Raw genomic sequence first — 21,932 nt, forward strand, 5'->3', positions numbered from 1 at the left:
GGAGCCTGAAATTGCACCAGGGATCCACTGATCGGGGATGCAAAACTTTGCAGGCTCATGTTTAAAGAAATATTAAATGCACATTTTTTGACCTGCAAAAATATGTGCATTTATTTATTTATTTGTAAAGGTTAACTTACAGGGCTTGTGCTCATCATGGCCCTTCCATGGTTTACTCTGCAGGTTTGAACCTCTTCAGGATCTTCCTCACGTAAGGATTGTCCGCCATAGATTGCCTTGCTGTGAAAACTTGAGATTGAGATGAAGGCATGTTATCTAATTTACGTTCAGATCCTGAAGGAAATGTATTGGAAGTGGCTGTAAAAGTTGGCTGTTTTTTCTGCTGAGTGCAGCTACTCAATTTAGCAGAAATCCACTTCAGAAAATGCTGGGTACTGGCATAGATACCTGGACGTTGTTTGCGGGCACAACCAGAACCCCAGCTTGTGACACCTGCCACAAAGTACTTTGAAGTTGTTTTATCCAAACACATGAGTGGTCCTCCGCTGTCTCCCTGTAATGGAATCAAAGATAAAAAGAATGTTAGTCTAATATTTACAAAAGAATAATAAGTACCAGAATGTGATAAGAGACCCCATAATGTCTTTTGAGGAGAACTCGAGTAAATGTGCTTGTTATTTTGCTGCTTTTGCCCCTGGTTCCCCATCCTAGAGAATACTCCCGGACTTTTTTCCCCTGGCCCTTATGTCATCCAAGATACTGCAAAGACTGTGGGAGCACATGGCGTGAGGTTTCCCCTGGCTGCCGCCAGGACTTTAGCTGACATCAGTGTGGGAGAGGTAGAGCAGCCGCAAGTCTGCTGGACATAGAGCCTGCCAGAAATGTCAGTGAGGAATAAAGGGAAAGGTTCTATTTGCAGCACAGTGGGGGCAAGGAGGGGGCAACAAAAGTAGCCTGAGTATTTCTGTTAGTTAATTTACTTTGGCGTGTTTATCTCATGCATTGAGTGGTGAAAGGGTCCCTTTAAAAAGTCTTTCGTGGTCAAACGGATAACTGAAGAACAATAGAAAAAGTAGCTAACTTTGGAAATATAAGTGGCGCTATGAGCAAAGTTCTTGTGAAAATGCTAGTTCCCTGGATGTATCTGGTTTCAATTGCGGAGTCACAGCTCCATAAGCATACAGCAATTTAAAATTGAAAAAAGTTAGAATTGCTCATCTCTATGATGATTTCATGTCAGTGACTCAGGAGGCATCAAAGCCTGTGAATTAGCATTAAAGTAGTAGCATTTTCAGGAAAGGGCAACAATGGACGTCTATATCCTTTTCCCATGACATGCTTCCTTTAGGGCTAGATCATACCATGGTACAGAGACGTCAATTTTTCTGCATGCATTCTGCAAGGGTACAACTAAATCAACTGTTCTCCATGTGCACTGTTCACACCACAACACTAGTATCACGTGCAGATTTTTTCTGCACAGGAATCTGCAACATGTATAAAACTAATTGAAACGCACTTGAAAACTGATGTAAACTGATGTCTCTGCAAGTGAAATCTGACTGTCAGTTTCCATCAGTTTTTCTACACACATGGTGTGAACAAGGCCTAAAAGTGGTAGTAATCCGGCCCCCCTGCAGGTTTAAGTCATAATGTACTAGTATGCACCGCATACTAGCACACTATGACAGACTTACCTGCACACAGAGCCCTCTGGCTGTATGAATGGCCTGGGCCACAATGACATCATTCCTGCGCACACTGTATGCCCTGAATGCAGAGCGTCAGTCTGAATGGGCAGGTGAAGTTATTGGCTAATGCTGATGTGAATATCTCCTAAATGGTATACGTTTAGGAGATATTCATTGTACCTATAGGCAAAGCTTGATAATAAGCTTACCTGTAGGTACAAGTTAAAGAATAGCGTTTACTTCCACTTTAACCCCTCAACGCAGGCGCCTCCCGGCTCTTTAAGAGGTTTCTGATACCAGGGGGCGGGGATTCTGATCAAGTGACCGCCATAATTGGCTGTCATAGCGGTTACATGATTGGAAAGCTTCCGATCACAAGTAGAGACTGGGAGCTTTCCATTAGCCACCAGTAACTCTGCTGGGAGCGCTCAGGACGGGCACTCTCGGCACAGCTCTATTAACATTCTGGTACGGATATATGCAGCCTCTTGGTGTTAAGGCCCAGCTGCCGAGAGGCCTGATTATATGCGTACCACCGGCAGGAATAGGTTAATCACTTTGTGCTATTTTAACATAGCCTTTTTTGCATCTATATGCTGCTATTTCTTATTAAAATCTATATATCGCAAGGAGACGATATGCTTTCATACAGTATATACGAATACTGAAAATAGGATGAATGTATATAATGTCCCCATGTACAAGACAAGCATTGTTAATTGTTTGAAAAAATGGATGTAATCTTTTGAAACTTACTTGGCAAGTGTCCACTCCACCTCTTTGATATCCAGCGCACAGGTTTTGTGCATGGATGCGGCCATTGTACCAGCCTGGGCTGTTACAGGTTTGAAGGTCAATCAAGTTCACTTTGGCTTCCCGCAGAAAATCCGCTGTTGCGGCACCTGTAAAAAAAAAAAAGATAATGAAAATTAATTAAATATGCAAACTATACAGCCATATGTGAGATATGAGAAGTACTATAATGGACATGATATAAGCCTTGTAATGCCAGCATAACAAAAAACAGACACCAGGAAGTGACTATATGTAGTTTTTTTCCCCCCCCAGTGTTCTCCTTGGTGTCCACCAACTGGCAGTGATCAGCTCCAAATCTGTAGCTTTAGCAGACACTCACCCCCACTCCATCATCTTTCAGTACCCTTGTGCTTTTTAGAGATGGAGTGGAAGTACTGATTTGCACTTGAGAGGAAATGTAGGACCCCAAAATGGCTCTTCTTGGTGCCTTCTTTTACATTGTTATGTTTTGCAAGGATAATACCAGGACAAGTTCATTAAGAAGTTTAGGACTGCAGACGAAACTTACCATTCTCAGACAAATGTCCCCAGCCACTTATGTAGCATGTGCTCATGCTGTAGATGTCCATGGTGCTGCTGGGTAAACATGCTGGCTGAACGAAGTCATTGTACACTACTGGCGAGTTGAGCTGTATGAGGGCAATATCATTGATCTTTAATTTGCTGTCGTATCTTTTGTGCAGAATATAAGCCTTGACAGATCTTATCTGCACTTCCTTGTCAAGTTGTGATAGTTTGTTAGCTCCTATCACAATTCTCCATTTTGCCACAGAGCTGTAAAGTAAAAAAAAAAATGTTAAAAAGGACTGCAAGAAGATGGCAGCACAAGCACAAACATTCTAACACGCTTAACAGACTGCTATATGTCTAGAGATGAATACGATATATATATTTTTCTTAAAAGAAAAAGTACACTAGCCACTTAGCCAGTCCCGGCTGGGAAAAATCCCAACTTTAAAGTTGAAACCTGGCTCAGCCTCTCAGCAAATTACTGGGAGCCCCAGCCGCTCCCTCCCCCTCGTGGGGGTGGGGGGTGGATAGGTGGGGGCAGAGCAAAGAGCGGAGACAGAGTCACTAGCTCACGGAGCACTGAGAACTGAGCGATCAGCACTGTTTGCTCAGTCTTCGAGCCGACGAGGGACAGATGCAGCATCGAACTGGTGCTCCATCCACCTAAGTAAGTATATTTTCTAGAAAAAAAAAAAACTTCTCTTTTAATTATTGAGAAGAGGACCAGAAGAGATAACCTTACCTTAAATCACCAAAGCAGTGTGCAGCAGTCAACACCCATTGGTCTTTTATTAGGGTTCCTCCACAAAAGTGGTTATATCCATTTAAATCCGGACTCTGTATGCTGACCATCCATGGCCAGGAACCTTTCCGGGCAATAACTCCTCCTACAATCCGTGAATCATACGATCTAATATTGCGCGTACCACAACCTAAAATAAAAGAAGAAAGACATAAATCATATCGACTTTTCACTGATTGAATACAATGCACATCAATAAAATATATAGATATTAAATATACAAAGTTTTATTTTTAACTTATTAACCTGGAACAAATTATGTCCAACTATTTAAATACCGACTAACATTTTCTTATTAATTTTGCTATTTCTTAATATGAAAGGGGGGAATTTGACTTAAGATATGCACTGATCTTGTGGATTTGTATTTATTTCAACAGTGCTAACAAATTCCACAGCTTTTTACAGTGAATGCAGAACTGGTAATGTTAGTTTCAGCCCCCAAAACAGCAATTGTACTAAAGCCTGATTGAATACTCCTTTTCTTGTAATGCACTCAGTAGTAACAGATCAGGGGGGCTTTTTTATTTTTTTTAATACTATTATACTGCAACTAGGGTTAAAAAGGCTGTGTGCTTTCAACAAGCCAGAGAGCTGGGCCCCTGCCCAACATATATCTATATGGGCAAACCTTCTTGAATATATGTGTTTGTGAGATCTATCTAAGTCTGTAATCCCAGTTCATGTAGTCTGTCACATTGATGCATAATGTCCCCTTACTATATACTGTATATATGATTTGAGTTATCAAGACAATGATGGCCTGATTAACTAGGCACTAAGTGCAAATAAATCCTATTAGCATTTTACTACTTACTTTTAATTTTAGTATGGGTACAGTTTAAAGGAGAAGTATAGCCAAAGCTTTTTTGTCCATAATCCTCCTATGGGTCACAGGAGTGCGCTTAGTTCTGCACTCCTGTGACCCAGATTCAGCCGTCATTAGGCTAAGGTCTGCTGTCTGTTGACGTTACGGAGCCACTCCAGGCTCTGCAGGGATGCCAACAATAATGTTGGGATCCGTCCAGATGCCGATCAGCAGCTGGCTCAGCCTCTCAGTGTGCTCCTGAGAGCCTGAGCCAGCCGCTTCCATGCCCTCCATAGCCTGGCGCTCCACTGACCATCACTGCTCTGTGCTTAGAACAGACCAGAGAACTGAGGGATCAGCGATGTTTGATGACTCAGTTCTTGGTGTAGAGCCGGCAGGAGACAGATGCAGAATTGGATTGATGCTGCAACCAGCTAGGTGAGTATGTAGGTTTGTTATTCTCATTTCCCGCTCTTCTTTTAGGATCCATGCACACTAGGAGCAGAAAAATGCCGGAACCTCTGGCAGAAAGAGCAGCATAAAATGCTCATAATGGCTCGTATTGCACAAGAGTTTAGGAGAGTTTATGTGCATTTGCTTTTTAAGCGTTTTTTTCCCCCAAAACATTCACCTCTGCTTATTTTTCAATGTACATTTCAAAATGCAGAATGCTTCTAAACACCGCATTTATACGCGTTCATTGACCTTTTTTTTGTTTATGAAGGGTTTCTTTTCCTGCTTCTAAACACTCCTCTAGAAATATGCCTCTAAACCCCCTAATGTTCATGGACATATGGAATAACATGGAGCTGTTTCTATAGGCAGGAGAAAACATGTAAAACTCCTGTAGAAGCTCCTATTGTTAAGCCTACTGTACATTGACCCTAAACAGCTTTTACAATAAACCCGTGTGCATGAAGCCTTAATATGCCGCTAAGATTACTAATGCTGTAATATGTGATTTAATACATTGGTGAGAGTGCTATACGATTTGATATCGATATGAAAAAAAAATATATATATATTTATGTATGTGTGTTACATTGGTCAGTTATGCTAAGTATATTTGCACATTAGAGCACTCCTCTGCCCCCCCCCCCCTCACTAACAATGTAACCCCTAAAACTGAAAAATACAATAAATAATTTAAATAGAGAAAAAATCTATTGGATCCTTAGGATAACTTACTGTCTGCGTGGTGGTAGGAACGCGATCTGTCAACAAATGAAGCAAATAGAAGCAGAAGAAGTAGGACACACACACGGGCCATCCTTACTCTATGCTGCTCTCTGCAGTTATGAGCCTCTCCAGGTGTGGCAGCTAAGTAAGTCACCTTAGTTGCCAGGGCAACAGCACAGTGAGAAAATTACAGCCACATGGCCAAAAATAAATATCCCTCCGTAAAGCTTCGTGACTTAAACCTTTAATGGGGAGAGTTAGTTGAGCAGCCAGAATCCAGGGCAACTGTGCATGGCCACCAATCGGCTTCTAGCTTTTTTTTTTATTTTTAAAGTGTAACTGAACAAGCTAAAAATAGAAGCTGATTGATTTCTGGCTGCTTTGGTTTTAGTAAATGCACCCCAGTGTGTTCTCTTTAATATAAATGGCAGTTGTTTATGATGCACGGTGCTTTCACAAACTGTCATTCTGTCAGCTTTTACATAAATATCCACAGTTATGAATGTTCTGAAATATAATGGACTCCATGTAAGCTGCTCAGTATTTTGTGGTATCGCTTAAATGTTACATTTGTTGGGAAGAAGTAGATTGCGATAAAGATTTGGTCTGGGAGTATTTCCTATTACCTGCAAAATATTGTATTTTCTGCTTCCAATAACCATTCAAGTTGTTCAGCAAACGTTACCGTTTCGGGAGAAATTGTATAACAATGTTGGGTGTGTTTAAAAATAGTCCGCTTTATTCATATGGCTTAGGACATGATGACACCAGATGTATTATTTCCATCACAGCTTTACAGCAGAGACAAGGCAAAATGCAATATTTTCTTTCAGGGCAGCAGATTGCGATGTGAACCACTGTCTTGCAACGGTGCGGCAGTGAACATAATTCTGTGACATTTTAATAAAGTTTTGTGAAAAAAAAACAGTGATGCATTGGGATTTTTTTTTTTTTGTCACCTCCCCCCCCCCCCCCCGCCCCCCCACAGTCCATATTTGCTGCCTGCATGACCATCTACTTACGTTTGGCCCTGTAGCCGTGATCTGTACTGTATGGCCCTACTTCTAACCACACAGTCTTTCCTCTAAAGAAAAAAAGGTCTCTTCATACCGCGCATTCCCAACGCAGCCCCATTTATTGCTATGGGAAAGCCATACTCTGAGTGATCATATGTGGCCACCATGACTACAGAAATCCTACTGGAATGAATGAGGCTGTGGTGGGCATGTGCAGTATGAAACAAACATTTTCATAGGGAAGGCTGAACAGCTCAGAGCAATGTCGCAGAGTGAATTGAGATTTAAGACCACATGGACAGAACTCAAGGGAGGGAAACCTACAGTTGTCCTGTTTTTCCAAAAACAAAAAGCCTGTTGCTGTAACTGCTTCAAAAGTGTCAGCTGTAATTAGGCTTTCATTTGTTTTTCTCACTAAAATGACATTTAATTTTTTAATTACATTAGCCACTTGTCGACCAGTCACATACTCAGTGGTTGTACCTTCGTGGTTGTACTGGGATGAGGCATCATCCCAGTATCATTATTTAGAGCCAACAGTTGGCTTTCTTGTAATAGCAATCAGAGCGCTAACAGACCTCTTGATCGTTAATACCAGCAGCAGGTGGAGACTCCCCCAACCTCCCCTCCCCCCCCGCCTTCCGCCGATTTAACAGGACCTCCCATTCATTGGGAGTCACAGAGCTGAACGAAGACTTGGATTGGCTTTCTTCGGCTCCGTTAAATAGTAATCCTGAATCCTGAAGTTTTAAAAATTCTGCAAAGTTCTACAAATGTTGTCTCACATCAGGTTCTCACAAGTATGTTGGTGACAATTGTACTACCCATATCAATTTATTTACACCTATATAAATGAGTATATTATGAATACAAATTAATCAATATAACAAACTAAATAAAAACAAATAAATGAACTGAGTAAATGAGCTCATAATAATCATACTGAAAGAAACAATATATATAAAAGACACTATTCATTAAATAGACTGCAATGGTCCAGGTCTACCACTAGATGTCACCCACTAAATGCAGTTGGGAATATGATGGGAAAACCTTTATAGGAGGAGAGTTCAAGTCAAACTGGGACTTTTGAGTTTATATGATAAAAGAAAACATTTCAAGGAGCAGAAACTGCGTTTCTTTTTTAACATACTCCCCTGCTACATTTATACACTTATCCCAGCGTTCATCTAATGCCTGGAAAGCTTCAGCAAGATTTGTCAGTACGCCTGAACCATCCTAGGAGATTCCTGAATGATTGTGTTCACCCTACTCACAGAAAGTTTTGTCTTTTGTGCAATTTCACGACCGGTTATGTGTCAGTTATCCAGGATCAGGTGTTCCAAGCACTGAATGTTCACAGGAATGACTGCTGTGGGCAGGGAACCACCACAGCCAGGATCGTCACTGATGGATGTGTAGCCATCTTTGAAATGTTTACACCATTCAAGTGTCTTACTGAGGCTGAGCGTCTTATCACCGTACTGTGCTTGAAGTCTTCTGTAGATATCTGCGGGTTTTGCACCTTCCTTCACAAGAAACTTCATCATAACACACTGTTCCATGCACGCACTAACACTGTTGTCTGCAATCTTGATTAACGGTCTCGGGGCTGGCCGCGACATTTGTGCCGCCTATCAGTAGTAGGACACACTTTCCACTTACTACTGCGTGTAGTACCACCATGCTAGCACCCCTTTATATATCTGTAAGATTAAAAGTTCCTGTTTGCCTGAAACGCCCCTCGTATATTCTCAGTTACAGAACCTTGACCATTGCTGTCTATTATATGGGCTGTGTATAATGTTCACATGATTAAGATATTATTATGATGATTTTTATTTTTTTTTACTGAATTCATTTTTATGAATGTAAATATATGTTTATATATATATATATATATAGTTATTATATCTATGGCTTGTCATGTACAGTATTGATTCATTTAGCCAACGTATTATGTAATTCAATAACAATGTTGTTTTATTGTTGTCATTCTGCACTTTGAGTAGATGAAAGCTGGCCATATGCCATAATAATTTCACTCAAATATGTTCAATTTTGGAACGTTCATTTGATTTTCAAGTGAGGTCTAATTAACCATTTCAATACCGGGCAATTTTACACCTTTCTGCCCAGGCCAGTTTTTCACGTTTCAGCGCTCTCACAGTTAGAATGACAATTGCGCGGTCATACAACATTGTACCCAAACTAAAATTTTATCATTTTCTTCACACAACTAGAGCTTTCTTTTGGTGGTATTTAATCACCGCTGGGGTCTTTATTTTTTGCTAAATTAACAAAAAAAAACTATACATGTTACTATACAATACATACAATGTTACTATAGTAACATTGTACTACTTTGGGGAAGTGATCAGTATTTTTTTTTTTTTTTTTTTTACACAATTTGGTTATAGCAAAGAATTACTTTGCTATAAGCAAGCATTTACCTGAATGACATCGATTCATTCAGGTTTTTTTTTTTTTTTTTGTGCTTAGCTGTGATTTGGCCACAGCTAATCACATGACATGTGCATGTGACCTGCTGTGACCATTCACAGCTAGGCACTAGTATACAATGGATGGCATGAATGAAGCCATCCATTGTATACAACTGTCATGTGACCTGCTGTAATTGGTCACATGGTACTGGCAACTGGGGCCGGTACTCAGATCTGTCATCGGCCGTGTCCGAGGTACACGGCCGGTGACAGATCGCGCCGCTGCGCTGCTCTACAATCGCGCGAACTACGCATGTGCGGGAGGATGCCAAATGACGTATACCCCAGAAATCTGCAGCACTTTTGCGGGCCGCCCAACGGCTATAGGCCGGGCGGCTAATGGTTAAAGGATATGTTCACCATTGGAACATTTTATATGTTCCACCCATTTTAGGGGTAACATATTTCAGCATCTGCAGCCTTTCTCCCCTCGATCCCCCTCCCTGTGACAGTGGGTGGGGGATCCTCTTCCCACACCTGCTGTCTTAATTTTAAAATAGTGCGTCCATGCTGTGCTTCACCCACATGGCTGTGTCATTCATTCACAGTTTCCTATGAATGAATGCCTACAAGTACCGTCAGCCATTGCGGTTGACATTTTGTAGTTGTCAATGAACTTTAAGGGCGATGGTGAGCGTCTCATAGTGCATTGATCTTCCTGCTCTCAGGTAATTGTCTTCCTGTAGGAGGTACAGACAGACAGCTAACCTGACAGTCCGCAGGAGCCTTAGATTGCACCTGTGATCTGCTGATCACGTGTGCAGTGCTCTGCAGACTCCTTAAAAAACAAAATGCACATTTTTTTTGTTACCTTCAAAAAAATGTGCATTTATTTTTTCAAAGGATGAACTTATCCTTTAAAGGGTGATTGCTCACTCTAAAAGGCGGTTGAAACAAGTCTTTACTGAGAAAGATGTGAAGATGTGGAATAGAGGCTCTGCACAGTCTGGTTACTTCACCCTCTCAATCATTTGCTGATCTTCTTCTGAAAATGAAAGTTACAAAGCTGCCTCTGGCTTCAGTAATTCCCAATGTGCTCATTTATTTTTAAATCCTTATATCAGTATTTATAGAGCTTGCCTATATCTAAGTATATCAAAGTATAGCCCAGGTTTGTGGCATGTTTATATTAAAATCTTCATATTTTTAAAAAAGAAAGCTATACCCTGAGACTCACTTTATATTTTTAGGCTTTTTTTATTGGTGGTCTGCAATTACAAGAAAAAAACAGGAAGGGGCCATCCCCAAACTGTTCCCAGAAAGTTGTGAGCATAAAATTGTCCAAAATGTCTTGGTATGCTGACACCTTAAGAGTTCCCTTCACTGGAACTAAGGGGCCAAGCCCAACCCCTGAAAAACAACCCCAGACCATAATCCCCCCTCTACCAAACTCTAAATTTGGCACAATGCAGTCAGGCAAGTACTGTTATGGCAAGTGTCAAACCCAGACTCGTCCATCGGATTGCCAGAGAGAAGAGCGTGATTCGTCACTGCACAGAACATGTCTCCAATGCTCTAGAGTTCAATGGCGGCTCGCTTTACACCACTGCGTCCGATGCTTTTCATTGCTCTTGGTGATGTAAGGCTTGGATGCAGCTGTCCGGCCGTGGAAACCCATTCCATGAAGCTCTCTCCGCACTGTTGTTGTGCTAATCTGAAGGCCACACGAAATTTGGAGATCTTTAGCTATTGACTCTGCAGACAGTTGGCGACTTCTGCACACTGTGTGCATCAGCCCACTCTGTCATTTTACGTGGCTTACCACTTCGTGGCTGAGTTGCTGTTCCCAGTTGCTTCCACTTTGTTATATTACCACTAACAGTTGACCGTGGAATATTTAGTAGCAAGGAAATTTCACGGATGGACTTATTGTACAATTGACAACCTATCACGGTACCACGCTAGAATTCACTGAACTCCTGAGAGCGACCCATTCTTTCACAAATGTTTGTAGAAGCAGTCTGCATGCCTAGGTGCTTGATTTTATACACCTGTGGCCATGGAGGTGATTGGAACATCTGAATCCAATGATTTGGAGGGATGTCCCAATACTTTTGGCAATATAGTGTAAGTACATATAGAATGATACATTTCAATCAATGACAGGTGGCCGGCTGCATGGATCTCCGAGTGCATCCTGGAGTGTACATGTGTGGGTTGCGCTTGGAGAGCCATGCAGCTGGCTGTTTTTACAGGTAAAGTTGGCCCTCCACATGGCTATATGGATAGGTGTCCCCTGTGAATGAGGCACACTTACAGTATAACTGTAGGAAAAACCTTTTTTTGGATAGAGTAAGGTGAATACATAACCCCTGGCTGGATTTTTTGGCAATCTGTGTCTTATCAGGTAGATTTACGTTCACTTCCTGTCCTATAGCCAACACAGGAAGTCCCTGCAAATGAAGCATATTCTTGCACCCCCTTGGTCACCAGAGCTAGTATGCCCATTGTTGGATTTCGCCTCTATTACTTTTTGGGGAAAAGGTCCTCTTATTGGTGGAACTTTAACGGCACAGCTTTATCAAATGGTAAACGTGACAATTTAATAGTTTAAAAAATGTGATTTTTATTTTTGAAATCTTAAAACAGACTTACTTTGTATTGTAACTTAAATGTCTGTTTTAAGATTTCAAAAATAAAAATCACATATTTTTTAAACTATTGAATTGTCAAGTTTACTATTTGATAAAACTGTGCCGTTAAAGTCCCACCAATAAGAGGACCTTTTCACTGTATCTTTCAGGGATGATGGCACCCCTTGTATCATACCCCTCTCTCTCTATTACTTTTCGGGGGACACTGCAAAATTTGGAATTTTTTTTTACTTTCAATGATAATGGTAAACCAGACATAGAAAGGGTCAGTCTCCCTGATGGGGACACAGACAGCAATAAAAAAACTAACAGGTGTCCTAATTCCTCTCTGCTCCATCCAAAATTTAAAAAACGATTTTCCTTTAGTTAGGGATGCACTGATACCGGTATTGGTGCCGATACCAAGTATTTACATGAGTACTCGTGAAAATACTACCGATACCTTAACTGATACTTTGCAGTCCGATTTGCGTTAATGGACCTGTCCCAATCGCATGCGGTTTCCCCACTGTTCCAGTGTGACCCCAGGCTTGTCATAGCCCGAGTTCACACAGGAGCAGTGCGGGAAACCTCCCTGCAGGCATCCCATGCTGAGTGTCAGTGGTAGGAGAGGAGAGAAAGCGGCAGGGATTTGAAATCCCCCAATCAGATGCCGTCTAGCCCGAACTATCATCGCTGTAAGGAGAGCAAAAAAAGTGGCAGAGAATTCAAATCCCCATCTCTTGCCCTCCTCTCCTACCTCTGACACTCAGCATGGGATGCCTGCAGGGAACTTTCCCGCACTGCTTCTGTGTGAACTCGGGCCATGACAAGCATCAGGTTCACTTAGGAGCAGTGGGGAAACCACATGTGATTTGGACAGGAATCGCCTTCCTGTTCAAATCGCATGCTATTCTTTGCAGTGCAATTTGCATCCATTAATGCAAATCACACTGCAAAGTATTGGTACTCTGTAACGGCGAGTACTTGACCGAAAGTATCGGTACTCGTACTCGCCAATAGAAAAACGATATTGGTGCATCCATACCTTTTAATTGTTCTTTAAAATGTTACTAAACCCACAACAGTAACAGCAGTTTTTTTCTTTTCTTGGAAGAGTGCATGTGATCAGCACAGGGCCAATCAGCACTGTCCAGAAGGTCAGGGGTCCTACAGCCTCATAGGACAATCAGGGGAGAATGAAAACTGCTCCTACACGCTGTAGCCACCGTTCTATTGGACACTGATAAAGTCACAAGACTGCTGTAACTGCTGATGAGAAAAAGTATTTAGCAGGTTATATTTACTAAAATAATTGCATTTCCATGTTGTGTACTGTGGGAGACCAGATACAGTAAATGCAGGGTCCTGGGTTTAGTACCACTTTAATGGGTTAGTCCACCTTTACCAAAGAACTGCCAATGCAGATACGGGGCATCCATAGGTAAAAATCTGTGCAGCTCTGATTAAAACTGAATATTAATGTTGGTGACTCCCGCACTATCTGTTGTGATTGAATCAATATATTCTGTGTTAGGCTGCTGCTACCACCTTCTTGTGTTCCCACAAAATCAATACTACAAAAAATAAATAAATAAATAAATGATGGTGCGCAAATGCCTTACTATGTCATCTCATTAATATAGCCTGAGAAAAATACATATATGTGCAAACAACATAATAAATAAATGAAATCATGTGCATCACACTATAAATGTCAATCTTCAAATAAATAATAGGACCAAATGAAAAGTCTGTGTGTAAATTGTTTCGTTATTACGGCTTCTTTTTTGCCAAATTCTCAGCATGTTGTGTATATCCCCTTTGTGCTGTCAATGCATTCAAATTCCACCATGTTCATAGCAGGGCCCCACCACCTTGCTTATATTGCTTTCACCTCAAATCATGGACCTGCTGCACCATCAGGTCATAAACTCTTCCTCTTCCTCTGTGGGGTCAATCACACTCGAATACATTGATGGTAAATCCAAACCCCTCCACTCTTGTATAACTAACTAAAGATGATTGCAGTGGTACACCTTTTTTCAATGTGTGTGGCCCTTTAAGGCTCAGAAGCTCCGGAGACCCAGGAACTCTTCACAGTGTAGTATATTTGAAATCCTCATTTTTATTTAAAATGTATTTCACTTACAATGTAGCAGTTTAAAAACGGCATGAAACTATTGGCACACAGGCATCGGGGACCGTCTTTTGTGTCACTTCTGGTTTCTGGCAAATATGTCACCCGCTATGCCCTGAGGAAGTCACGTGGTTTGTGACAACACGTGTAGGACTAGTCCGAGGAAGTCATGTGGTTTGTGACAACAAGTGTAGGACCAACCCTGAGGAAGTCAAGTGGTTTGTGACGAGACACGTAAAGCGGTGCTGGATGATGTATTTGCTGATAGCAATGTCCTGGGAGGTTTCCAGTCAGGCTTCATGAGGTATGTAAATGGCCTACACCTATAACAAGGGCCTTATTCAGTTTTAGTCAGAGCTGCAGTTTGTTTTTATCTACAGACACCCCTTATCTGCACAGGCAGTGTTTTGGTAAAGGCGGACTATACTTTCTAGTGTACCCCGTGTGAGGACCATGTTTTGGCCTCATGGGAGGCACAGGTGTTCCATTCTTCTGTATGCAGGCAGTCTCATTCATGTCATCGGGGATACAGCTGCTGCTCCCAATCTGACATCCACGTGGGCCCCTGGACACAGTGTGAGTTCGGGGCCACGCACCTGCACCCACATGGATGTCAGAGTGGAAGCAGCAGCTGTATCCGTACTCCGGCTGCATCCCTATAGACAAGACTGGAACACCTGTGCATCCCATGTAAGCAGAACATGTCCCCCCCACAGGTGTGAGCCCCTGTGAACGAGCACTTGTAAACATGCATTGCATGAATGAAAACCATGGACACGGTTCTTTCATATGTGTGCTAGCTCGGTGTATTAGGACACCGGACCCCTTTGCAGCTGAGTCTGAACCCCCCATATACAAGTCACTACGCAGACTCTGATCTCTGCTCACAGACTGAGGAGAGACCGCAAGGCCGGTCACGTGTGCTTTAAGAGGTGGGCGGGGACATGTATTCATGAGCAGGAAGAGATCGGCGATTGCTTAGTGGGCGGGGAGTAGGTATGTAAACAGTGCAGAGGATTGTGGGTAGTCTTGGTGTACTGTAGCACAGTGCAATCCTCTCCAGGATGTTCATATTGTTCTCTATGGGAGGACTGTGTGTGTGGGAGGTGCGGATTACAGTCCGTGTACACAAAGCTGAGCGGAACACATCTACTAGAGGCATAGCCTCCCCTCCTATGTATTGCCCGGCACTACAAATCCCAGCATCCTTTGCGGAATAAATCCATGCTGGGACATTTAGAGCGCACTACAGGGAGATGCTGGGATACGAGTCTCTGCCAGTCCATTGGCTGCACGGTGAGTGCATACAGACTTCTGGGAGTTGTAGTCTCGGGCTAGTGTCCATGCCGGCTGTGTTTCTATGTACAGGTCAGAATGGAGCCATAGAGAGGAGGGCGGCTGATGATGGTAATGTGATGATCGATGGATGTGATCTTATTTCTTTCCTCCTGATTGGGCTGTAGAAGAGGAAGAACACTGATCGTATCATTACACTTGTCTTCAGTGAGGCAGAGAAATGGTAAAGGGGAACTAAAGACAACACTTTGTAGGAAAACTGCTATAGGGCGGACAGCAAGTGGTTACATTTAGATTTAGAGTGATGTGGGGTTAGACCACCTGTCAGGTTGTTCTTGCTGATTGTGTCCAGAACAGGATGTGAGGGAAAATCTTCCAGTGGGGACACTTGTTCCCATAGCAACTGTCTCTAACGCACAAGTCCTCACCTGCTTGAGCTATCCCACTAGGAAGCTGCCAAAGCAGACAGCCAATCATAGGCATCAGAGACCCCCTCATCCCTTGGATACAAGTCAGTGTGGGGCGGGGCATGCCTCCATTGCCTGTGATTGGCTGTTCACTTTGCAACTTTCCAGCAGGATAGCTCAGGTAGGTGTGGACTGGTGTCTGGACTCATCCCTTCTGTCTAAGTGCCCGGTCATACCGGTGCGACTTGTGAGCTGAAATCCCAACTAGTGAATGTCCGTGCCTTAAGATGTGCGTTTTGCTGCAGCGCGATTTTTAAAGTATTTCCTGCATTACTTTTTCTGCAGTTTTGTTGTGATTTCACATACATAGAATACAATGGAAATCGCACCGCAAATAGCAAGAAATCGTTGGAAATCTTAAGAAGTTACAATACAGTCTTCAGAAATCGCACCTGAAATCGCATGATTTTAAGTCGCAGCGGTGTGACCGGTGACTAAGGGCCTTGTTCCCCTGACAGCCGGTGGTTTCCTCCTCTGCCACACATCCTGGATTGTGAGCAGACCCTCGCCCCCCTCCTATACAATGCAGGACTGTTAGGTCTGCTTAGTGTGTTATGACATCAGAAAGCTGTGACCGGCCGGGTAGCCAGGTAAAGCACTTCAGAGGATCAGTCCAACAAAGAGGAGGAATCTTGTGGGAGTGAGGAATAAAGTAATAATTTGTATTTAGCCCATGAAATGTGGGGGAGGGAATCAAGCAGCATGGGTACATTTAAAAGCAGCCCAGAGTCTGGCTTTAACGCTGACCAACTTTTAAACAGTTCTTTATTGGAGAAACTTAGGCTGGCCATACACTATACAATTTTCTTACAATTTCTGCCCAATTTCCTTTATATTTACCTTCAACTATGTAGTGCAAAGACCTGCCTAATTGGATACAATTGGAAGTGTTTAGGTTTGACCTCATATTATATGTTTTTTTTTTGTAACTCTAAAGTAAAATTCTCAAGAAAATTGTATAATGTGTGGGCAGCCTAAATCTTGCAAAGTGTACAGTAAAGTACAGCAAAAACAATATGGGATTTATTAACCGCTTCCGTGCCGCGCTATAACAGAAATACTGCTACAGGGCGGTACGGCTGCTCAAAATCACGTATATATATGTGATTTTGCATTTCCGTGTTGGGGGCATGCTGCTGTTGGCAGCCTTGGCTGTTAATCACCGGATTGTAGCCGGTGATTCCCTCCCGGCACCCGGCGATCGCCGTTTATCACTGATGGGGGAGAGGCCTGTATGTAAACAATACAGATCTCTCCCCTGTCAGCTCCTGCACACTGCTTTGTATGGCTTTGCACAGTAGAGCCATACAAAGCAGTGTGCTTACAGTGTAAAGCACAGCACACAGTAAAACAGCACACAGTCAATCCTTTAATCGGCCCAGATGTTAACCCCTTCCTGCCCAGTGTCATTAGTACAGAGTTAGTGCTTTTTATTAGCACTGATCACTGTATTGGTTTCACTGGGGATGTCAGTTAGTCCCGTCCCCCCCCCAGTGGCAGAATGCTCACCACAGTCCCACTATAAGTCGCTGATCGCCACCATTACCAGTAAAACAAATTCCAGTATATATACCACCATTTGTAAACGCTATACGTTCACATAAACCAATTAATTTACACGTATTGGGATTTTTTAGAAAAGACATGTAGCAGAATTCATTTTGGCCTAAATTTATGACGAAATTTGATTTTTAAAAATTTTTTGTGGACATGTTTAATAGCTAAAAGTCAAAAGTAGTTTTTTTTTTGTCGGTCTTTTTTTGTTTATAGCAAAAAAAAATTAAATCGCAGAGGTGATCAAATACCACACATAGAAAGCTCTATTTGTGGGCAAAAAAGAGACGTAAATTTAATTTGGGTGCAGCCTCGTAGGATCGCGCAATTGTCAGTTAAAGTCACGCAGCGCCGTATCACAAAAAATGGCCTGTTCAGGATAGGGGGGTAAATCCTCTGGAGGACAAGTGGTTAATGACAAGCATGATATGAGTATCTGAAAACAGCCAGTAAACATGACAAGGAGCTGAGAGCTCCATCTGCTGGCTGGACAGGAGCATAAAATATACTCATATGCAGTATTCATAGCTCACAAATGACCAGGCAATAAAAAAGTTTTTTTAGTAATTATGGTTAGGACTAAAAGAAAAAGTAAGAATATGTCTTAACCACTATGCATTCTCTTTAAGTTGTCGGGGGACATTATCCTAAGTGGACACAGGCTCTTTTATATATCACCCCTCTGGGATGAAATTAAAGCTGAGTTCCACTCACACTGTCAAAAAATAAAAGTCAGCAGCTATAAAAACTGTGACTTTTAAAAAACAGCCACTCACCTGTCCCACGACCCCGCGGTGTCCTCCCCGCAGCCCGTTTCACCAGCCATGTGGTGATCCAGGCGCCGGCATCTTCAATGTGGGCACAGGGCTGTGACAGCTTGCAGCCCACTGTCAAAAAATGTAACTGTTTTTGACATACAGTCACCAGTCAGTGTCCCTGATCACTGCCACACCAGTCATATGGTGATGCTGTACTGCACTGGTGAGAGCATATAAAAAAAACATTTTATTCAATTTCTTCATTTTCAAAAAAATTGTAACTGAACATTACAAAAAAACTCCCCATGCCTCTTACTAACTGCCTCAGGCTGACTACTTTGCAAAAAAAAGGGGTGATTTGGGGGGCAATTTATTCTGGCATTCTAGGGCCTCAAGAAATGAGATAGGCTGTCAGTAGTATAGAGTTTAGCAGTTTTCAGATATACTGTGTATATATATACCATAGTTTGTAGACACTAATACTTTTACACAAAGCTATTAATGTACATTATTGGAATTTTATTTACCAAAGACACATAGCAGAATACATTTTGGCATAAATTTATGCCAAAATTTGATTTTATTGGGTATGTTTTATAACAGAAAGTAGAAAACGGTTTTTATTTTTTTTTGTTAAAAATGTTTGGTATTTTTGTTTTTTATAGCGAAAAAACTAAAAAAAACCAGCGATAATCAAATACCACTAATATAAATCTCTATTTGTGTGGAAATGATATAAATTTAATTTGTGTACAATATTGCATGACCATGTAATTGCCACTTAAAGTAGCACAGTGCTGAATAGCAAAAAAAATGTCCTAGTCATGAAGGGGTTAAAATCTTCCAGAGCTCAAGTGGTTAAAAGTCCTGCGTCTTCTTCTTTTTGTAATATTCTCTATATACTGGTAAATCACTTTGGGATGTGGTGTCGGTGACTTACTTATCAATTTTACAGTTCTATATAGAAACATTTGCAGTCCACCATGACACCATCTCCAAAGGAACATCTAAAAGAAATATATAAAACCTTTTTTGTAGGTATGCTTTGTGAATGGGAACACACACAAACATAACGAATTTGACTGCAAAAGTGGAAATACACTTTAAAATAAAGGCCCCAGATTGTACAGAAAATATTTTGTTTTCCAGAGGCTTTATTAATAAAAAGACACAAGCAAATATATGTACCGTATTTTCCGGCGTATAAGATGACTTTTTAACCCTTGAAAATCTTCTCAAAAGTCGGGGGTCGTCTTATACGCCGGTATACAGCATACTGACACTTGGTGTCAGGGCGGCACTTCCAACGGAAGAGACAGTAGGTACAGGGGTGGGTAGGGGCTGCTGTTTCTTACCTGGCTCCGGTCCCAGTCCCACGACGATCCAGTCTAGGAAGCGCGGCTGCTCCTTCATTCAGTTTGGCCACCGGATGTTCGTGCGGCCGCTCGTCTCCACCTCCTAACCGGTGATTGGCCGCCAGAACTGTAGCTCAGGAATGGCACACAGGCGGCCAATCACCAGCGAGGAGGCGGAGCCGAGCAGCCCTGCAAAAATCGAGTGAGGGAGCGGCCAGTAAGTGTGCCGTGCAGAGGTGCTGCTGCAACCACGTATGCTGGCTGCAGCAGCACCATACTGGAACAGGGGTCAGCAAGTGTAATTGGTGTCAGTGAGAGGAATAGTGCCCATGATTGGTGTCACTGATATTAATGATGGGGCATTATTCCTCCCAATGACACCAACGATGGGGCACTATTCCTCCCCCCCCCCCCCACTGACCCCAACGATGGGGCACTATTCCATCCCCCACTGACCCCAACGATGGGGCACTATTCCTCCCGCCCCACTGACACCAACGATGGGGCACTATTCCCCCACTGACACCAATGATGGGGCACTATTCCTCCCCCCCCCCCCATTGACACCAATGATGGGGCACCATTCCCCCCCCCCCCCACTGACACCAACGATGGGGCACTATTCCACCCCCCCACTGACACCAATGCTGGAACACTATTCCTTCCCCCACTGACACCAATGATGGGGTACTATTCCTCCCACTGACACCAATGTTGGGACACTATTCCTCCCACTGACACCAATGACGGGGAACTATTCCTCCCACTGACAACAATGACGGAGTACTATTCCCCCCACTGATACTAATGATGGGACACTATTCCTCCCACTGACACCAATGATGGGGCACTATTTCTCCCACTGACACTAATGATGGGACACTATTCCTCACACACTGACACTAATGATGGGGCACCATCATTGGTGTCAGTGGGAGGAATAGCGCCCCATCATTGGTGTCAGTGGGAGGAATAGTGCCCCATCATTGGTGTCAGAGGGAGGAATAGTTCCCCGTCATTGGTGTCAGTGGGAGGAATAGTGTCCCAACATTGGTGTCAGTAGGAGGAATAGTACCCCATCATTGGTGTCAGTGGGGGAAGGAATAGTGTTCCATCATTGGTGTCAGTGGGGGGGTGGAATAGTGCCCCATCGTTGGTGTCAGTGGGGGGGGGGGGGAATGGTGCCCCATCATTGGTGTCAATGGGGGGGGGGAGGAATAGTGCCCCATCATTTGTGTCAGTGGGGGGAGGGGGAATAGTGCCCCATCGTTGGTGTCAGTGGGGCGGGAGGAATAGTGCCCCATCGTTGGGGTCAGTGGGGGATGGAATAGTGCCCCATCGTTGGGGTCAGTGGGGGGGGGGGAGGAATAGTGCCCCATCGTTGGTGTCATTGGGAGGAATAATGCCCCATCATTGGTGTCAGTGGGAGGAATAGCACCCCATCATTGGAATACCATACTGAAATACCATACCATATTGAAATCAAATCTGATGTTTTTTAATTTTTATTTTTTTATTTTTTTTTGGTGTGCGTTGGAAGAGGGCTAGTCTTATACGGCGAGTATAGCCCAAACCCTATACGCCCAGTCGTCTTATTCGCCAAAAAATACGGTATTTATGTGCAAGAAAAGCACATCTGTTGGGGCAACATAAGACAACTGTGCTTAAAACAAGTGGCTGATTAGAATGACTATGTATCAGGTGTACAACTAGTTATTATTATTATTATACAGGATTTATATAGCGCCAATAGTTTGCGCAGTGCTTTACAAAATGAAGGTAGACATTACAGTTACAATACAATTTGGTACAAGAGGAAACAGAGGGCCTGTTCGTTAGAGCTTACAATCTAAGTTGAAGCAAACCTAATATGAAGCCAGCAAAGTATAAGAAAAGTTTCAAAAGATGAATGCAGCTCAAAAGAATGAATCGGTAGATGCACCAAAAGTGTCAGCAAGCCAATATTCTCAGTCTCAGCAGCTTAATTACAGCATGCTTTCCAGGCAGCTAACTGAACAAAAAACAATGCAGGGAGACTGATTTACCATTCAGCCTATTTGGGGCATTTATTTGAGTATTTCTTTCTTTGCTATCCCGTACAGGAGTCTTTCTAGTGGCCATCAGTTCGGCTACAGCAGTCTGAGTTATCAGCATTGTCCTTTAGAAGTTCCATTTGATTTTTCACAAGGACAAGGTTGTTTAGCGATGGGACCTCCTTTTATCCAAGGTGGTCTCTAATTTTCACCTTTATGATGGTACTGTGCTATCTTTGTTGTGTTTCAGTGTGCTCTGGTTCACCCCAAGGAGATCTGTCTCCATTATATGGGATATAGTGAGGGTTGTCGGGGTTTATCTCTCAGCCACTGCTTCTTTTAGGCAGACAGATTCCCTGATAGTTTTTCCAAAAGGCCACAAGTTCTCCAGCTGACATTTCCACAATTTTTAAGTGAATTTGACAAGTCGTTTTGCAGGAGAAAACTCCGTAAAAGCATCTCTGAGAAT

The 21,932-nt window shown here is 42.7% G+C and overlaps 2 protein-coding genes across 11 annotated transcripts in view; one reads left to right on the forward strand and one right to left on the reverse strand.

Moving 5' to 3' along the window:
* The window catches only part of PPCDC (phosphopantothenoylcysteine decarboxylase), a 418,450-nt gene that overhangs the window by 226,339 nt on the left and 170,179 nt on the right, over positions 1 to 21,932 (forward strand). The window contains exon 1 of one of the 10 annotated variants that reach the window (XM_089652398.1): positions 15,036 to 15,296. The exons of 8 other annotated variants lie outside the window; for them this stretch is intronic. The gene's annotated coding sequence lies outside the window, so the exon portion shown is untranslated. Of the gene's footprint in view, positions 1 to 15,035; positions 15,297 to 15,322; positions 15,408 to 21,932 lie in introns of those variants that run through there. One more of the 10 variants, XM_089652396.1, reaches the window with a different exon arrangement.
* Positions 34 to 5,978, reverse strand: LOC149447521 (acrosin-like). The gene is made up of 5 exons (XM_089652386.1): positions 5,777 to 5,978; positions 3,721 to 3,910; positions 2,977 to 3,242; positions 2,409 to 2,554; positions 34 to 514 (listed from the first exon to the last, which is right to left on the reverse strand). Exons 1-5 carry the CDS (start codon positions 5,856 to 5,858, stop codon positions 173 to 175), a joined length of 1,026 nt encoding a protein of 341 aa, XP_089508512.1. The 5' UTR covers positions 5,859 to 5,978; the 3' UTR covers positions 34 to 172.

The sequence above is a fragment of the Staurois parvus genome, unplaced genomic scaffold (assembly GCF_062004578.1).
Source record: "Staurois parvus isolate SC_StPar_1 unplaced genomic scaffold, SC_StPar_1.0 ptg000682l, whole genome shotgun sequence".
Taxonomy (NCBI): Eukaryota; Metazoa; Chordata; class Amphibia; order Anura; family Ranidae; genus Staurois; species Staurois parvus.